The sequence below is a fragment of the Rutidosis leptorrhynchoides genome, chromosome 3 (assembly GCF_046630445.1).
Source record: "Rutidosis leptorrhynchoides isolate AG116_Rl617_1_P2 chromosome 3, CSIRO_AGI_Rlap_v1, whole genome shotgun sequence".
NCBI classification, from domain to species: Eukaryota; Viridiplantae; Streptophyta; class Magnoliopsida; order Asterales; family Asteraceae; genus Rutidosis; species Rutidosis leptorrhynchoides.
Window position 1 is genome coordinate 457,003,663 of NC_092335.1, and position 19,012 is coordinate 457,022,674.

The 19,012-nt window shown below is 33.4% G+C and overlaps 1 protein-coding gene across 1 annotated transcript; it reads left to right on the forward strand.

The window, feature by feature from the left end:
- Positions 1 to 7,825: 7,825 nt before the first annotated feature.
- Positions 7,826 to 8,806, forward strand: LOC139901589 (uncharacterized). Its single transcript, XM_071884283.1, has one exon. It carries the CDS (start codon positions 7,826 to 7,828, stop codon positions 8,804 to 8,806), a length of 981 nt encoding a protein of 326 aa, XP_071740384.1.
- Positions 8,807 to 19,012: the final 10,206 nt, after the last annotated feature.

The window sequence follows — 19,012 nt, forward strand, 5'->3', positions numbered from 1 at the left end:
TGTAAACAATGAAGATCTCTATCAAATTTCATGACTGTGATTTTCACGAACTCCTCTCTGTTTGTCTGCCCTAATATTGTGGCATAAAATGCTCAAGGTTTTAAATGAGCTCAATACTATTCATAACACATTTCATGTATCCAATTTACTGAAATGACTTGTATAACATCATCATTATGAATGATCTTCGCATTAATGATAAAATGCACTTCGTTGAAGAACCTATAGAAATCATGGAAGGAGAGGTCAAACAAACGCGTAAAAGCAACATACCTATCATTAAAGTCTGTTGGAATTCTCGTAGAGGCCCCGAATATACCTGGGAACGCAAAGACCATATGAAACGGAAATATCCCCATCTCTTCTCAACTGCTGATGCATCCGAGAAGTCTACCTAAAACTTCGGGACGAAGTTTTTATTAACGGGGAGGTACTATAACAACCCTCACTTTTTGACTTCTGAAATTATTGAAATGACCTTAGGGTTTACTGTCTGACTATACGTATTAATTATTTAAGGGTTGTTATATACACAATCAATTTAACGTTGACCAAATAATAAATTTTTATTCGACACTCACTGCTAATTAAAATTTATGCATTTCAGTAATATTATTTATAACTATTAATCTATAAGTAATAAATAAAAAGTGACATTTATATAAATAATAAAACAATTGGGAACTAAATAAAAATAAATACAAGTCATGAATTAGTAAAAAGAAAATAATACTTATCATGTAGTAAATGTAAAAAATAATAATAATAATAATAATAATAATAATAATAATAATAATAATAATAATAATAATAATAATAATAATAATAATAATAATAATAGTAATAATAATGAGACTAAAGAATCTTAAACAATTACATCCTTATGTTGACTAAAAATAAAGTATAAACTAGTACATCCTTATGTTGACTAATTATAAACTAGTACCACCTTTTGTTGACTAAAAATTATAAAACAAAATAAAATCATTAATTAGAACATCCTTATGTTGACTAACACTCCTAATACTTGCACTATATAAACACTCATATACTCCTAGTTTCTCATTCACAAATCACACCAAAATCCTCTCTCAAAAACAATCTCTCCCTCTCCCTCTCTTATGGTATTCGGATCTTCAAGCTTGTTCTTCGTGTTCTTCAAGAATCTTCAAGGAGTTCTTCAAGAATCTTCAAGGAGTTCTTCAAGATTTTCAAGGCTTTGATCTTCCATCTTCATCGTGTTCATCTTTTCTTTGTTAATTATCTTGAATCTTCAAAGGTATAACATAAACCCTAAACTATTTACATAAACTTTAATCTTTGTTAATTCATATTCATATTATAAACTTGTTATTCATAAGTATATACATAAACACACCTAGATTTATATATACATATATACATGTAAAAAAAATATTTTTATATATATATACATATATATACGAATTATATATACATATACATATTAAAACCTTAAACCCTAATACTACTTATACTAGTACTTAACATGTATACACTATTACTATTACTAGCACCTATAACCTACTACTTATATTGTAGCACAAAAACATTTTGGAATATGTATTAGAGATGTATAGATCTTCGAACTTTCTTGACGAATGGTTTCTACGAGATTCTAGGCAGAGGGTTTGGATTTCCGATTTAAAGGGTCCTATGGCTCAAGCCCCTAGATCTAAATTAGCCATTCGAAGGGAAAGGGGTGATTGGAAGCTTATCTAATACAGCAAGTATCCTAAAATGGAAAACACTCATAAAAGTAGAAACTCTCTAGTCATAGAAACTTAGTAAAATAAGAAACTTTCTAAAAATGGAAACTTTATAAAAATAGTAACTTACTAGGAATAGAAACTTAGTAAAACAAACTATACTTAAACACATACTTAAACTTAAACATGGGCAAAACACTTAACTACTCTTAAATGTCAATAGGTTGACTTTCCTGCTCACTCGTTCAACTCTTTATTCCGAGGAATAACTCTCTCTCTACTTACTAAGGTGACTTTCATAGCCCCACTCTTATTGCTATAGCACTTTTTATACATACTGGGGTGAGACACATGCTGCTTTTATACTTTAAACAACTTAGACACAAGTACGAACCTAAACTGTACTATGACTAGCTTATGCTACTAAGACCCCACAGTGATATTTTTTAATTGCTTTCAGGATAAGGCATTCTTAATTATTGGGGGTAGGCCTATCGGGAGTAACGTCCCTGATACATTTGACCGCGATGTCTTTGTATTACTTAATAATGATTTAAACATGGTGATAAGGTACTGCCAACTTATCATCGGGGCAACAAAACAAACGTTTAGTCTAAAATATCACGAATCAGTACTACTTTTGGATCTGCGAGATCTACTTTTTGATCCTGCGGGAGATCAACTTTACAACTAAATCTTGTGGTCTAAAAACAACGATAACTACTTTTGTTAAACCTATGAACTTCACTCAACCTTTTTGGTTGACACTTTAGCATGTTTTGTCTCAGGTGATGTTTAATTCAAGCTTTCCTATCTACTGCTTATGTGATGCTACTTGGACATAGGATCAAGAGATTATCACATTTATTACTACTGCATTTAAACAATTACATATTTCTTTTGTAACGACATTTCATTTTCCGCTGCGTACTCATTCCAGTTAATTTTATCATTTAGTATTGTTCTCGTATTATAATATGTTGGTTTATTTGATATTAGTAATGTTTCTTCCAGACCCTATTGGGAGGACGTTACATCTAGTGCTCGAGTAAATATGTTTATGCATGCTAGTATGCTTTAATTTTGTTGATAGATAGTTTGTGATGAATCCTGAATTTAATACATATGATGCTAGGATAAGTTATATGATATGCATATCGTTGGAAAGCTGACGAAAAATCAATAACTTTTCATTTAGATATCGAATGGTTTCGATGAACAGATTAGAAGTTATAATCAACCTAATTATGATCAACATTAATTGAAATTGCTTTTGAATCTGCAATTGATATTTAAACAACTTGTTTATAAGATTGATAATTTGGATTTTTAAATATTACTAATCGAGTAAAGGAATTTCTATATAAGGTACGTCTCGTCTTGTTGAACAATTGTCAAAGTTGACTGTCTTATCATGTTTTAAAGCTTTATAAAACACTATAATCTGATTTTACAAGTATTGGAAAACTATGTGAAATAATAAAATACTTTCGATTGCCATGATAATTCAAATATAATATAGCTCCTGAAATAAATAATATTTTGAGTTTGATAAACTATAAATTCATTCAATTACCAAGACTTATACTATATTAATAAACATGTATAGATTTAAAGATCATATTGGGTCAGGTTGACTTATGAGATGACTTTTGTTAACTTTTGTATGACGGTCTCGAGCATTAGGATTGTGATACACTATGAACTGACCTAGCTTGTTAAACATCTATTGACCAATATATATTCTCTAGGTTGAGATCTATGGTTACTTTGCATTCCGAGTTTCGGTCACATTTCAATGAATGAATTTATGTGCTGCTAAGGTGAGTTTCATATGCTCCCTTTTTAACTGCTTTTAAAATCTATATTTTTGGACTGAGAATACATGCACTTTATTTTAAACGCAATGGATACAAGTACATACTAAATTCTACACCGAGTTTGAACCGCAAATCCCTTAGCTTTGGTAACTAATAACTGCCGGTTATAAGAACTGGTGGGCGCGAGTAGTTATATATGGATTCATACGGCTTGACATCCCCGTTTGTTCCAGGTATAGAAACCCTAGCCTGAACTATAAAACAGACGTATGCTATTTGAGTTTAGTACACGTTGGATTGCGTGTATTGTACATATTGGTTGCATGTATGTTAAAACAGGGGTACTTATTATAACGTTAAAGTTTAGTTACCAGGGTGCTCAATCTTGTAGAATATTTTGATAAACGTTTCTGGATGAAACAACTGAAATCTTGTAATCCACCTTTATATACAGATTATGCGAACCATTAAAACTATGAACTCACCAACCTTTGTGTTGACACTTTCAAGCATGTTTATTCTCAGGTTCCTAGAAGTCTTCCGCTGTTTGCTTATATGTGATACAAGCTATGTGCATGGAGTCATACACGCTTTATTCGAGAAAACGTTGCATTCACAAAATCATCACCATGTATCTTATTTTGACTGCATTGTCAACGGATGTAGTATTGTAAACTATTATTTACGGTGATTGTCTATATGTAGAAATCATCAAACGTCGAAAACCTTGGATTTAAATATTAATTTATGGTGTGCCTTTTCAAAAGAATGCAATGTTTACAAAACGTATCATGTAGAGGTCAGTACCTCACTGTGAAATCGATGGATGATGTATTCGTCCAAAAGGGATTTGGACGGATCGTCACATATTGCAAAAATGCTTAAAAATGTACCTTGTGTAGCCAATAATCACTGAAATTCTTTTGGAATGAGTTGTTATGAAATGATAAATTACAAGTTCCAGGGACATTCTTTATATAGGATTAAAATTTTATCCATGAAAATCTAGAAAATCTAATGAAATCTTATCCTGAAAATCCTATCCTGATAAGATAAGGACGCAAGGTGACTTGCGTGCTTGCGCCGGTTTGAACGCAAGGTACCTTGCACCTTGCGAGGGCATTTTGTCAATTTTTTTTTTTTTTTTGGGCTCTGGTGCAAGGAGTGAAAAATATTTGGGCATTTTGGTGATAAACCCATGTAAATACTATGTGTAGAAACAAACCTTTGTTTGTGAAAAATATGTCTCTAAAAGCATTAGGAGTCGTGACATTAGCTTCGATTTTTATTTCAGTGTCTAGAAAGATACTTGAATTTAACACTCAAGGCAAAGTGAAAAATTGTTCGGTGTCTAATTTTAGTGGCTAATTCATTGTGGAGTGGGTAGAGGTTAGTGCAAGGCAAATTCAACTTCGCACACACGACACTGATGGGCGACCATGAGGGAAGACGACGGCTTGACGCCGGAGCGGTGTTGGCAGTAGCGGAGCTACAGCTTGCATTGAGGGGTCAATTGACACCACTCAATGTTTGTTTGGGCAACTAAATTTTATTAATGATAGGGTTTGTTTGGGCAACTAAATTTTATTAATGATAGTGGTAAAAAAAAATGTGGACTCTAGAAAAATGACCCCATGTCCCCATCCCATTTTTGTTAATGAACCTATTGATTAAATTCAGATGGCATTTACCGGCTGTTACTTTAAAACTTATACGGAGTATAATTAAATTTCATGTACACTTAGAATGTATAATTAATATTCATGTATGTTTTATTAATCGTTCGTTTGTTATGATTGAGAAAATATTAGAGTTTACTGAATTTTAGATTTTATGCTTAAATTAGTTTGATAATTCTAATTTGTACCAATTATCATGTGTGTTTATTCTACGTAGAATATATTTGTACAATTTTTTTAACGAATATTTATCATATAAAGATGCAATGCACACTAGAAAGATTTTTAAAAAGAAAATTACCATCTGATTGGCAAAAACTTTAATTGATGATGTTTTTAACGAACTTTCAAATTCTAGCTCTTATTATACAAAAGACGCGATTATGGAGTGTTTGTGTTAGACGATAACTTATTTTTTATATATTACTATTACTGAATCATAACTTGTCAATTAAATTGTTGGGTTTGATACATTTTGATATTATTTTATGACACCACTCACCAGAAATCCTGGCTTTGCCACTGGGTGTTGGGGACGCTAATTTCTCAGCATTGGATTTATGTGATGATGAAAAAAAAAAACACGACTCTGGATGTTCTAATACTTCGTTCATGCTTGATTGACAAATATGTTGTGTGTTTATCATATTCATATTCATATGTATCTTTATTTTATCAACAACAAAAAAAACTTTTAAATGTATGAAAATCTTACTTGCTTTAAAAAAAAAGAAAAAAAAAATGTATGTATTTAACATTAAAACTTTTTAGCTATTCAAAATTTTCATTTTAGAGGCAAAAATTTGTTATGTAATGGTTTGATATTAGTGGGCATAGATACTTGAATTTTTTTTCGATGAGTTCAAAATGTTAAAAATTTTACAAAAATATTTAGTAAATGGGATCAGAATGTGAATTTTAAAATATAAATACACTAAACGAACATCAACACATAAATGCACTGAGAAATTTAGGTCGTTAAAGCCGACCAACTCCAGTTGACTCTTGAGGTCCGACCTTGATATCATCTTTATATTTAAACTCCAACAAAATGTTGATAACCTATCAAAACAATCACCCAACAATTCAACTTCTACCAACTATGAAGACACCACAACTATACACATCAATCCCGCACATAATCACCATTATTCAAATGAACCCGAAACAAACGAACCACCCCCCATCCCCAAATTTTCTGACCACGAAACTGTCGCCAACAATAATTCCGAAACTGAGAATGTCGAGTCAGTGAACCCTTCACAGCCTGCCTTTGATACTTCCATTACTCCCACCCATGCTCTTGACAATAATGGAAAAAAAGAACTCATTCAATGACCCATGACCTCACTTCACAATCCCCTCCTTGCCCTCCAAATCACGACAACAATGGTCCTCATGTTACTGATCAAATTCCGAATACCTCCCATGTTACTGACCAAATTTCGAATACCCCCCATGAACCATTCGATGAACCTTTTAATCCTATATCAACCCCACAACCAAACTCGCCAATAAATTTTATGCCCGCTCCAAACGACACACATTAAACTAATTCCGACCCATTCGAACTAGATGCACTTCTTTTTTCTGAAAAGGTTATTGCTAAAAAGAAAAAAAGCACCAACAACGATACTAATCCTCTTCTTAACCTAAAATCTACATCAAATACCTTTAAAAGGGTTAGAAGAGATGACACCTCCAAAACTAACCATGACACCTCACTCGCTAACCAAAAAATACGACCAAGATCCAACATGCTCTATATTAAACATCTTGCAAGAAGCGGACAGAAACTCAGAATCTCTCATTTGGCAAAATGATGTAAATCTTCAACTATTATTGGTGGTAATACATCACATCTTACTAGGGGTTCCAACAATGAATCGATGCGTGGCAAAAATAACAACAAAACAAGTTCTTCTACTAGTAGCAGTCTAAACACGAATGAATTTGGAAAATGTATCGGGATTCGTCACAACATCCAATGATTCCACTTTCGTTGCATCGTTTATTTGTAAGTCTTCTCTCATATGTACGATTTCTTTAAATATTCAGGGCATTGGGCAAACGGGTAAAATAAGCTGGCTCAATCGAATTTGTAATAAAGAAAAACCTACGATTTTAGGACTCCAAAAAACCAAATGCGGACAAACAAGTGACAACACCATTGAATCTTTCTGGGTAATTCTGACTTTAAATTCGTCCAAAAGGATTCGGTTGGTGCTTCCGGTGGTATCCTAACTTTTTGGAACACCAATATCTTCTCTTTTAAATATGCTATTGAGGGTGAATTTTTCTTAGCAATTTGCGGATCATGGGCGGGATATGATTCTGAATTGCTTTCATCAATGTTTATGGCCCTCACTCCAGCTCTAAAAAACGCAGACTATGGATCGAACTTTCATCTCTAACTAATTCCCTCACTATTCCTCACATTATCTTCGGTGACTTCAACGAAATCCGTAATAAAACAGAACGTATGAATACAGAATATAACCAACATTGGGCAGACAACTTTAATAATTTCATTAACAACTCGGGTTTAATTGATCTCCCCTTAGGTGGTAAAAGATTCACAAGGATATGCGAAAAAACAATGAAATTTAGCAAACTAGATAGATTTCTGGTCTCCGATAGCATTTTTACGCTTTGGCCCAACACATCCTCTAAAACTCTCGATCGTGATCTTTCCGACCATTGTCCTATCATCCTAAGAAACAACCCCCTAGACTCTGGCCCTAAACCTATACTGGTGTTTGATGCATGGCTTAACCTTAAAGACGCCGAAACCGTCATAGAAAGGGCTTGGTCGATCCCTATCACTGGTAATAGACCTGATTGCATCTTCCGTAATAAGCTAAAAAACGTTAAATTAGAACTTAAAAAACATAGTACCCAACTTGATAACATTGATTCACAAATCCGCGGGCATTTATCCGAATGTAATAATTGGGAACAAATTGCTGAAACCAGACAATTAATTGAATCGGAAAAACAAAAATGGATTGAAGAAAAAATGCAATATATCGTTAAAGAAAAAAAGAAAACTAATATGCTTAAGCAAAAATCAAAAATTAAATGGGCACTCGAGGGTTATGAAAATTCAAAATACTTCCACAATTACATCAAGCGTAGAACAAGTAAAAATAATATACACGGTTTGTCAATAAACGACACATGGTCCGAAGATCCTATCCTTATAAAACAGGAAGCATACTCATATTTTAACAATCTCTTCCAATCCAAACATCTTCGTGAGGAATGTCCTTTCGATAACGTTTCACACCTCGACTATATCACCCCTTTAGACAATCATCTTCTTGAAGCAAAATTCTGCGAAAGAGAAATATGGGAAGCCATTTCTAACTGTGATAGCTCAAAAGCACCCGGCCCGGATGGTTTTAATATGAAATTCTTTAAAAAACACTGGGAACTGATCAAAAATGGCCTCATAAAATCTCTCGATTGGTTCTGGGATAACTCAGAAATATCCAAAGGCTGTAACGCTTCTTTCTTCACCTTAATCCCAGAAAAAAAAATCCTATCGGTCTTAACGAATACCGCCCAATTTGCCTAATAGGTAGTTACTACAAAATTCTCACAAAAATTCTTTCTAATCGTCTCGCCAAAGTCATCCATAAAGTCATAGGCTCCGAACAAACCGCTTTTCTCAAAGGTCGAAACATCCTAGACAGTGTTTTAATCGCTAACAAAATAATTGATGAATTAAAACGTAAAAAACAAAAAGGCCTAATCTTCAAAGTTGATTTTGAAAAGGCATTTGACTGCATCGAATGGGACTTTCTATTTAACACCATGCACTACATGGGCTTAGGTCCAAAATGGATTAGCTTCATTCGAGCATGTCTTTCCTCGTCATCCATTTCCATATTAATCAACGGCTCACCCACCAAAGAATTCATCCCTGAAAGAGGAATTCGACAAGGTGAACCCATATCGCCGTTTCTTTTCATCATCGTTGCCGAAGGTCTTAATATACTTACCAAAAGAGCATTATATAACGGTCACTTACAAGGTTTAAAAATTGGCCACGATAATCTTGTCATCACACATCTCCAATACGCTGACGATACAATCTTTTTTGGTGAGTGGAATAAAAGAAATGCCAAATATATCTCCAAGCTACTAAAATGTTTCGAAAACATATCTGGTCTCAAAGTCAACTTTCGCAAAAGTAAACTTTATGGTATCGGAACATCCACCTTCGAAACCGAACAAATGGCCAATTACATTAACTGTTCTGCGGGCTCTGCCCTGTTTACTTATCTCGGTCTCCCTATCGGTGTACCCACATCTCACGCCTCTTCTTGGCAGCCAATAGTTGAAAAGTTCGACAAAAGACTCTCGGATTGGGCTGTCAAATCTATTTCCTTCGGGGGTCGTCTTACGATCATCAAATCCATCTTAAGTAGTATCCCATTATACTACTTCTCCTTATTCCATGCACCTGCCGTTATCCTTAAGGTATTTGAATCCAAAAGACGGAAATTTTTCTGGGGAGGTTCTTCAAACGATAATAAAATTAATTGGATTAAATGGCATCAGATTATTTTACCATACGAAAATGGGGGTTTAAATGTAGGGTCTCTTTTTGCTAAAAACATTTCTCTACTCTGTAAATGGTGGTGGCGTTTCAAAAATGAACATAATGCACTATGGAAAAAATTATAAAAAGTATTTATGGGTCGGGGGGGTTGGATACTAATGTTTTATGCAGGAACATTTCAGGTCGTACCATTTGGAAAGAGATCATCAAAGCCGGAAAAGTCGCAGACAAAATAGGCACTTTCTTTACATCTTCAATTTCAAAGTGCATCGGCAATGGCACATCGATTAGCTTCTGGCATGACATATGGATCGGAACTGAAAATCTCAAAACTACTTTTCACAGATTATATATGCTGGAATCCCTAAAAAGATGCAACTGTTGCTGAAAGAATATCGAATGTTAATTCCAATTCAATCGGAATTTGGGATTGGTCCCGTGCACCTAGCGGTCGGGCTTTGGATGAACTTACGGAACTCACTAACTTAATATCATCCGTAAGTATTTCGGATCGCCCTGATTCATGGAAATTCTCCCTTGACGCATCTCGCATCTTCACTACATCATCCTTGTCAAATTTAATTAATACACTTAAGTACGGCGTCCACTCTCGAAATATAATACTTCCCCGCAACAAATACGTTCCACAAAAGGTCTTCATATTCATATGGAGAGTCATTCAACAAAAAATTCCGGTTAGAAGTGAACTTGACAAAAAAGGAATTGATCTACATACCATCTTGTGTCCCTTATGCGATCATCATATCGAAGCCAATGACCATGCGTTGTTTAACTATCCTAATGTGTCTTTAATTTGGGCATAACTTGAAAGGACCCGTCCTAATCCACCTGGACGAAGTCATCAACATTTGGTCCCATAGCGATGATCGGCTCCAAGTAATGTCCTTATATTGAGCAAATGCACAGCGGAAGACTTAATTCGTACCTGAGAATAAACATGCTTTAAAGTGTCAACCAAAAGGTTGGTGAGTTCATAGGTTTATCATAACAATAATTTCAATATGTTAATAGACCACAAGATTTCATAATCATAAACATAATACACTCGCAAGTGTATGTAAAACATTCTAAGTGGTTGAGCACTTGGTAACCATACTTAACATTTAATCATCGTCGCATATTCCCTTTATTATGAAATCTCACTACACCGTACCAAATGTAGTCACCAAAACGAAGTACTGTGCAACCGTTGAATACTGGTCGTCCAGTCCGGTTGGGGTTGTCAGGCCCGATAGATCTATCAACAGGATTCGCGTTTACAATACCCATGTAAATAGTAGTTACCAAGCTACAGGAAAATATGCCAGTGGTACAACTCAACGTAGAATATATTTTTAAGTACTTGTGTCTATTTTGTAAACATGTATAAAAGCAGCGCATGTATTCTCAGCCCAAAAATATATATTGCAAAAGCAATTAAAAAGGGAGCAAATGAAACTCACTTTTGCCTTGAAGGTATTTAATTCGACTTGGTCTCCGATAGATATCACGAACCTAACCATATATATAATATATCAACATATTTTCTTTTTAAGTAATCGTTACATATATATATACTTTTAATATTTTTCTTAGTCCGCAGTTAGCAGTCCGATGTTAGTGGTCCACAATTAGTTGCTTAAATAAAATAAATAAAGACCCCATCGTATTCGTATTGATCAGAATTAATCTCGACCCATGGTACCATGTTGTCAAATGACGTGTTGCGTACAATCATGAGGTCTTATGATTAATCTTCTCGTGTTGTTTACGGGTAGTCCTGAAATATATAAAATCAAATCATAAGTAATTATATATAAAATATCATATTAATTAGAAAAGATTTGATTAATTTACTTTTTCTCCAAATATTTTCGTTGCTAAACTAGCTTTGGATACCCAATCTTGTTTTAGTCGTAGTTTCTTCATTACAACTCCGTTTTTGTTGGTTCAACTTGCCACTTCCTTGGATCGAGTCAAATTTTAAGAATATGAACTGAAAATACCTTAGTTTGTATTCGAAATCATAGGTTATAGGTCAAACTTTGGTGAAACTTATGAAAGTGATCACTTTCCATCATAAAAACAACATTTAATGATCATTTTTCTAAAAATACTTATACTTTGAGTTAAACCATGAAATTTTTATGTGTTAACATATTCATAAGAAATATCATTTTTCCAGAACATGAACTTCCAATTCAAAGTTCAAGATGGTTTTTAATTATCCAACCCAAAACAGCCCCCGGTTGCACTCCGACGACGTAGATTCAGTTTTTAAGATGTTCTTTGTAAAACCAAGTTATATCTTGTTAGGTTAGCATATCATTATGATATATTATAGGTCTTGAAGTATTTTAAAAGTCAAATTAGAAGGATCTATTTAGTTTGCGAACAAGTTTGAAATCATTCAAACTATGTTCTTGTTGTTAAAATTTTATACCACAAAATAAGATAGCTATATGAATATGAATTGAATAAGATTATGAACAAGGTTACTACCTCAAGTTATTTGGACAAAGTTACTGCAAAAGATAAGAAATAATCTTGGAATCAAAGAGTGGTGGAGTTAGATCAAAAGGTTGGAAGTAAACTTCTTCAAATGGGTGGTTATTTTGATATGTTCTTGAACGAGTTTTCTTATGGTGTTTAAGGCTTGTAATTGAAGCTAAATGATGGGGAAAATGCTTGGAGATGATCAAGTATGAATTTAGGAGTATTTTGAGAGAGAAATGAGGGTGTAGGTATGAGAAAATGGAGTGAAGAAATGGTGTTCATTTATAAAAACGTTTTTAGTTTATAAAGAAAGAAAAGGATTCCTAATTTTGTTTTCTTACTAATAATTCATACTACTTGACAAATCCTAGTTACCTCATATCTAGGGCATTAATAATGTTGATTAGGATGTTGATTTAATGTGTATATACCAATAGTAAATATGTATAGAAGCTGGGTATGATACGGGTACATATACCCTAGATATACGTATAGAAATCTTGAGGAAACGGAACGAGAATTCAAATATAGCTATCTTTTGTGAATATACTTATATTGTTTTATGTATTTAAGTCCTTAAAAAGTGATTAAATATATTATATATACGATACATGTATAAGCATTATAGATTATAAGTATATATATATCAAAGAATGTTACGTATAGTTATCGTTTTGAAAACTTAAGTTAGTAGTTTAAAAATATACTTATAACTCATTATCATTAGTACACAATGAGATGTTAAACCATCCTTAGATCATGTTAAATATATATATAAATACATATATATACACAAACGTATAATTATCATATGTTATATAGTTCGTGATACCATCGGTCATATTGGACGGTCAAACGTTGTGTAAAACTCTTTTCAAAAACACAAGTCTCAACAATTTGGATTGCTTATCATGTTGGTATGGTTTAATTTATGTAAATATTAATCTCATAAGTATAATTTGGTCGGAAAATTCTGGGTCATTACAGTACCTACCCGTTAAAGAAATTTCGTCCCCGAAATTTGATAGAGGTTGTTATGGATAACAATAAGAAGGTTTTCATGACAAATATAAGGTGATAATGGAGTTTTATCATCATTGAGTAATGTAGATAAAACGATTTGATTATGCGAAGAATATAAATGAGACTATCGTAAAAGAGTGAGATGAGTAAAATATATTCGTCTTAACCGATGACGTAGTTATGATTGATTTCCAGGATTTAAGGGATTTAAAGAGAATCTTACGTAATAAGATTTGGTTCTTTTGTGATTAAGGAAATCAGGATCTTCTTTGATTATATGCAATAATCTGTTTCGATTGCTCTGTCAGATATTTCACTATAAATTCACCCCTTCGTTTCCTTATTTTCCACGACTCACACCTTCTATTCTTTCTCCCTTGATTCTTACTTTAATATGCTCCATCCAGTCCTGATTCTTGATATACTCCTAACTTTTATATCTGTCATTCTTTTTTTTCATCTACCACCAGAAGAATCTATTTACTTCTACTATACTCTTGTGTTTATAGTGTTTCTAATTCTCCCGTGTCTCTATATTGCTATCTGCATCGATATACACAGTTTGTAATTTCAGGGTTATTATCGGAGTTTATATTCTTCATTATTTTTCGGAGCGTCATGCTTTCGTTTTCTCTTCCCGACTTCGAGTCAAGCGAGTAATGGTTCAGAATTCGTAGATATAAAATTCAGAATGAACATAGCTAATGCTCTAAGAAGAAAATGATAATAGAACGATTTTGATTTGTTAAATTACCAGAATACCCTGGAGAAGACCGAGTCATCCAGAAAAATATTCTCTTGATATGTTTAGAGATTAGATAGAATGTAAGAGTCGTGTAAATGGCACATGATGACGGTACTGTGAATCATCATACTTCATTAGAAACTCAGCATGACTTACTGTAATATAATGACGTTGATCAAGTGTCATTATATTATACTAATCCATGCTTCAGTTCCCAACACTACTTCAAAACATTCATATTTTAAACTCGAACGTTTCAGAATTTAGAAACTAACATAGTTTCTTTTATGTTGCAGATATTACGGAGAGATAAATGATCTCAGATAAGAATAGTTGTAAAAATATCGCCAGAAATATGGAGGATATTTATAATAGAACATACGAGAATATCTTAGAATTTCTAATATCAATGGATGATGAAGAAGATTTGTCTGTGAAGGTTAGAATGAGAAATAAGATGTTTGCTAACGATTTCAGCAGGCACAGAATCATTTGGATTCTTTGAAGGCAAACTTATTCTTTGTGATTTGTCCACGAATTTCTTCATAGTTTCGCATAATCCGCTTTTCGGTACTAAATTTTCTATCGAGCGTTCCTAACACTCCTTTCTTTATCATCAAACTTTTGGCCATTAAGATCATCTACAACATGCTGCTTCATCAGCATTTTCAAAGTTAACTGATCTGGGTCATCAGTTATCAAACCGAGGTAGTTTCAGGAGAATTGTGTTTTTAGAATGATTAATCGCTGATGGTAATATTGTGGAATATAAAAGGTTCCCCAGTAACAATAAAGAGTACGCATATATATCGCGGTTATAATAAAGTTGTTTCGGATGAAAAGTCAGAGTTGACTTGCTGGAGCTGTGACAAAATTAGCTACTTTGGAAAGGGATTGCAAAATGATCTTCGGTAATAACAATGTCAAAGGAACTAGAACAGATACGTGTCAAACGTTTACTCAGTTTCTGAGGGTTTTTTCAGATGCATAACTATATGCATCAATCTTTTCTTCCATAGATGAAGTGCGGTTGGTTTATCCTCTGGATTGAGGTGTTTTTAAGAATCATGATAGATTTGAATGCTGATTGTAATCGTCGAGATACAATGAGGTTTAAGATGAAATCAAGTGGCAATCTTGAAGAAATGTTTAGTTTCATATGTTATAATCAATATTTTAATTCATTTTAATTGTCCAATGTCATTAGTCCACAGTAACAGTCCAATAATTCATATATAGTTTAATATATAATATACGAATTAATTAATACGTGTCGTGACCCGTATACGTCTCAGACTCGATCACAACTCAAACTATATATATTATTGTAGAATCAACCTCAACCCTGTATAGAGAACTCGATCATTACTGCATATAGAGTGTCTATGGTGATTCCAAATAATATATATAGATGCGTCGATATGATATGTCAAAACATTGTATACGTGTCCCGATATTTAAAGTGCATAAAATAATTACAGAAATTAAATGACGATAAATAAAAGTGCGATAATTAAATTGCGATAAATAAACTGCAATAAATAAAATGTAATCAGTTAGCTAGGAACAGTTAGCTGGAACAGTTAGCGTGGATTCTTAACAAAATTTTTCATAGTTAATTTGTTTGTTTCTAACAGATTTTATTTTGTCATATGTTTTCTTCATATGCCACTTGTTGGATTCTGGGAAGTCAAAATTCAAATATGAAATTGAATGAAAATGATTATTCTGCGGTGAACGGATACGTGTATCGGTGGTTGTAAGTAGGATAGTAAATGACTGTTGAATCAGCTTCGACGAATGTACAATGTAACTTATTAAGATGAAATCTAATTATTCCTCGGGTATTACCTACCCGTTAAAAAAAAATTCACCATTAATATTTTGTACAAAAGAACTTTTAATTACAATCTTTATGAAAACATATATACATATATATTTTCTTCAGATGAAATCATGAATTTAATGAGTTAATATGATATTAATCTCATTTGCTTTTCGGTTTGAGCTAGAATAAGAAATCTCTAAAACTTTTTGAAACCACATATTCTTCGCAGAATATCAATGAAGTTATGGATCAATACTTCATCGTTCATTATTGTTGGTACTCCTTGGTATCTATGGTGCGTATGATGTTGATGTTTGTGGGACAGATTATGATGTCGAGACGTGTGATGCAGATGTTGTTTGTTAGTGGTGATGATGGTATTGTTGATGTTATTGATGGTGGTGCTGATTATGCTGTTGGTGCTGCTGCTGGTGTTTGCAACCTTCGCACCATGTTCTCCAAAGCCGTCACGCGAGCGCGAAGTTCGTTAACTTCTGCTAGTACACCGGGATGATTGGCGGTTGGAGCGAGCGAATGAACAAGATTTGTAATATGGGATAGTATATAATCGTGATAAGATACTCTAGAAATGAGAGAGAAAATGGTGTTTCGAATAGGTTCGTCGGTAAGTGCTTCAGGTTCATCGACAAGAGGGCAATTTGGTGGATGGAATGGATCACCTTCTTCTTGTCTCCAGTGATTTAGTATATTACGAACCCATCCCCAATTCATCCAGAATAGATGATGGGAAATTGGTTGATCCATTCCGGTGACGCTGCTTTCGGAGCCCGAATGGAAATCCATATCGGCATAACTGTCGGAATCTGAAGAATTCGAACTAGATGCGGAATCCATCTTGTATAATGGGGAAAATGAATTTTTGGTATGGAATAGATTATAGGAGTTAGATTTGGTACTCTTCAATACATAATTTACATATGTATATATAATACCAAAATCCCGTAAATTACGGAGAATCTTTGAAAAGATATCAGTCAAAGTTCGCAATAACAGATATGCTAAGATAAGAATTCGTCTATACACTATCAATGCAGTAAATGCAGTAAAACGTGTCTAGACTTATGAATGATAAGCAGGTAATTTCCTAAGGATGATAAGCAGATGATTTCCGACTAGAAATGATAAGCAAAACTTTTGACATGTAGACACGGTCGAAGTCCAGACTCATTAATGCATCCTAACAGCTACTAGTTAGACACACTAATGCAAGACCTGGTTCGCTATGACCACTGCTCTGATACCAACTGAAAGGACCCGTCCTAATCCACCTGGACGAAGTCATCAACATTTGGTCCCATTGCGATGATCGGCTCCAAGTAATGTCCTTATATTGAGCAAATGCACAGCGGAAGACTTAATTCGTACCTGAGAATAAACATGCTTTAAAGTGTCAACCAAAAGGTTGGTGAGTTCATAGGTTTATCATAACAATAATTTCAATATGTTAATAGACCACAAGATGTCATAATCATAAACATAATACACTCGCAAGTGTATGTAAAACATTCTAAGTGGTTGAGCACTTGGTAACCATACTTAACATTTAATCATCGTCGCATATTCCCTTTATTATGAAATCTCACTACACCGTACCAAGTGTAGTCACCAAAACGAAGTACTGTGCAACCGTTGAATACTGGTCGTCCAGTCCGGTTGGGGTTGTCAGGCCCGATAGATCTATCAACAGGATTCGCGTTTACAATACCCATGTAAATAGTAGTTACCAAGCTACAGGAAAATATGCCAGTGGTACAACTCAACGTAGAATATATTTTTAAGTACTTGTGTCTATTTTGTAAACATGTATAAAAGCAGCGCATGTATTCTCAGCCCAAAAATATATATTGCAAAAGCAATTAAAAAGGGAGCAAATGAAACTCACTTTTGCCTTGAAGGTATTTAATTCGACTTGGTCTCCGATAGATATCACGAACCTAACCATATATATAATATATCAACATATTTTCTTTTTAAGTAATCGTTACATATATATATACTTTTAATACTTTTAATATTTTTCTTAGTCCGCAGTTAGCAGTCCGATGTTAGTGGTCCACAATTAGTTGCTTAAATAAAATAAATAAAGACCCCATCGTATTCGTATTGATCAGAATTAATCTCGACCCATGGTACCATGTTGTCAAATGACGTGTTGCGTACAATCATGAGGTCTTATGATTAATCTTCTCGTGTTGTTTACGGGTGGTCCTGAAATATATAAAATCAAATCATAAGTAATTATATATAAAATATCATATTAATTAGAAAAGATTTGATTAATTTACTTTTTCTCCAAATATTTTCGTTGCTAAACTAGCTTCGGATACCCAATCTTGTTTTAGTCGTAGTTTCTTCATTACAACTCCGTTTTTGTTGGTTCAACTTGCCACTTCCTTGGATCGAGTCAAATTTTAAGAATATGAACTGAAAATACCTTAGTTTGTATTCGAAATCATAGGTTATAGGTCAAACTTTGGTGAAACTTATGAAAGTGATCACTTTCCATCATAAAAACAACATTTAATGATCATTTTTCTAAAAATACTTATACTTTGAGTTAAACCATGAAATTTTTATGTGTTAACATATTCATAAGAAATATCATTTTTCCAGAACATGAACTTCCAATTCAAAGTTCAAGATGGTTTTTAATTATCCAACCCAAAACAGTCCCCGGTTGCACTCCGACGACGTAGATTCAGTTTTTAAGATGTTCTTTGTAAAACCAAGTTATATCTTGTTAGGTTAGCATATCATTATGATATATTATAGGTCTTGAAGTATTTTAAAAGTCAAGTTAGAAGGATCTATTTAGTTTGCGAACAAGTTTGAAATCATTCAAACTATGTTCTTGTTGTTAAAATTTTATACCACAAAATAAGATAGCTATATGAATATGAATTGAATAAGATTATGAAAAAGGTTACTACCTCAAGTTATTTGGACAAAGTTACTACAAAAGATAAGAAATAATCTTGGAATCAAAGAGTGGTGGAGTTAGATCAAAAGGTTGGAAGTAAACTTCTTCAAATGGGTGGTTATTTTGATATGTTCTTGAACGAGTTTTCTTATGGTGTTTAAGGCTTGTAATTGAAGCTAAATG

Coding starts and splice junctions, on each gene's coding strand:
- LOC139901589 (XM_071884283.1), top strand. CDS start 7,826: ATGAAATTTAGCAAACTAGATAGATTTCTGGTCTCCGATAGCATTTTT.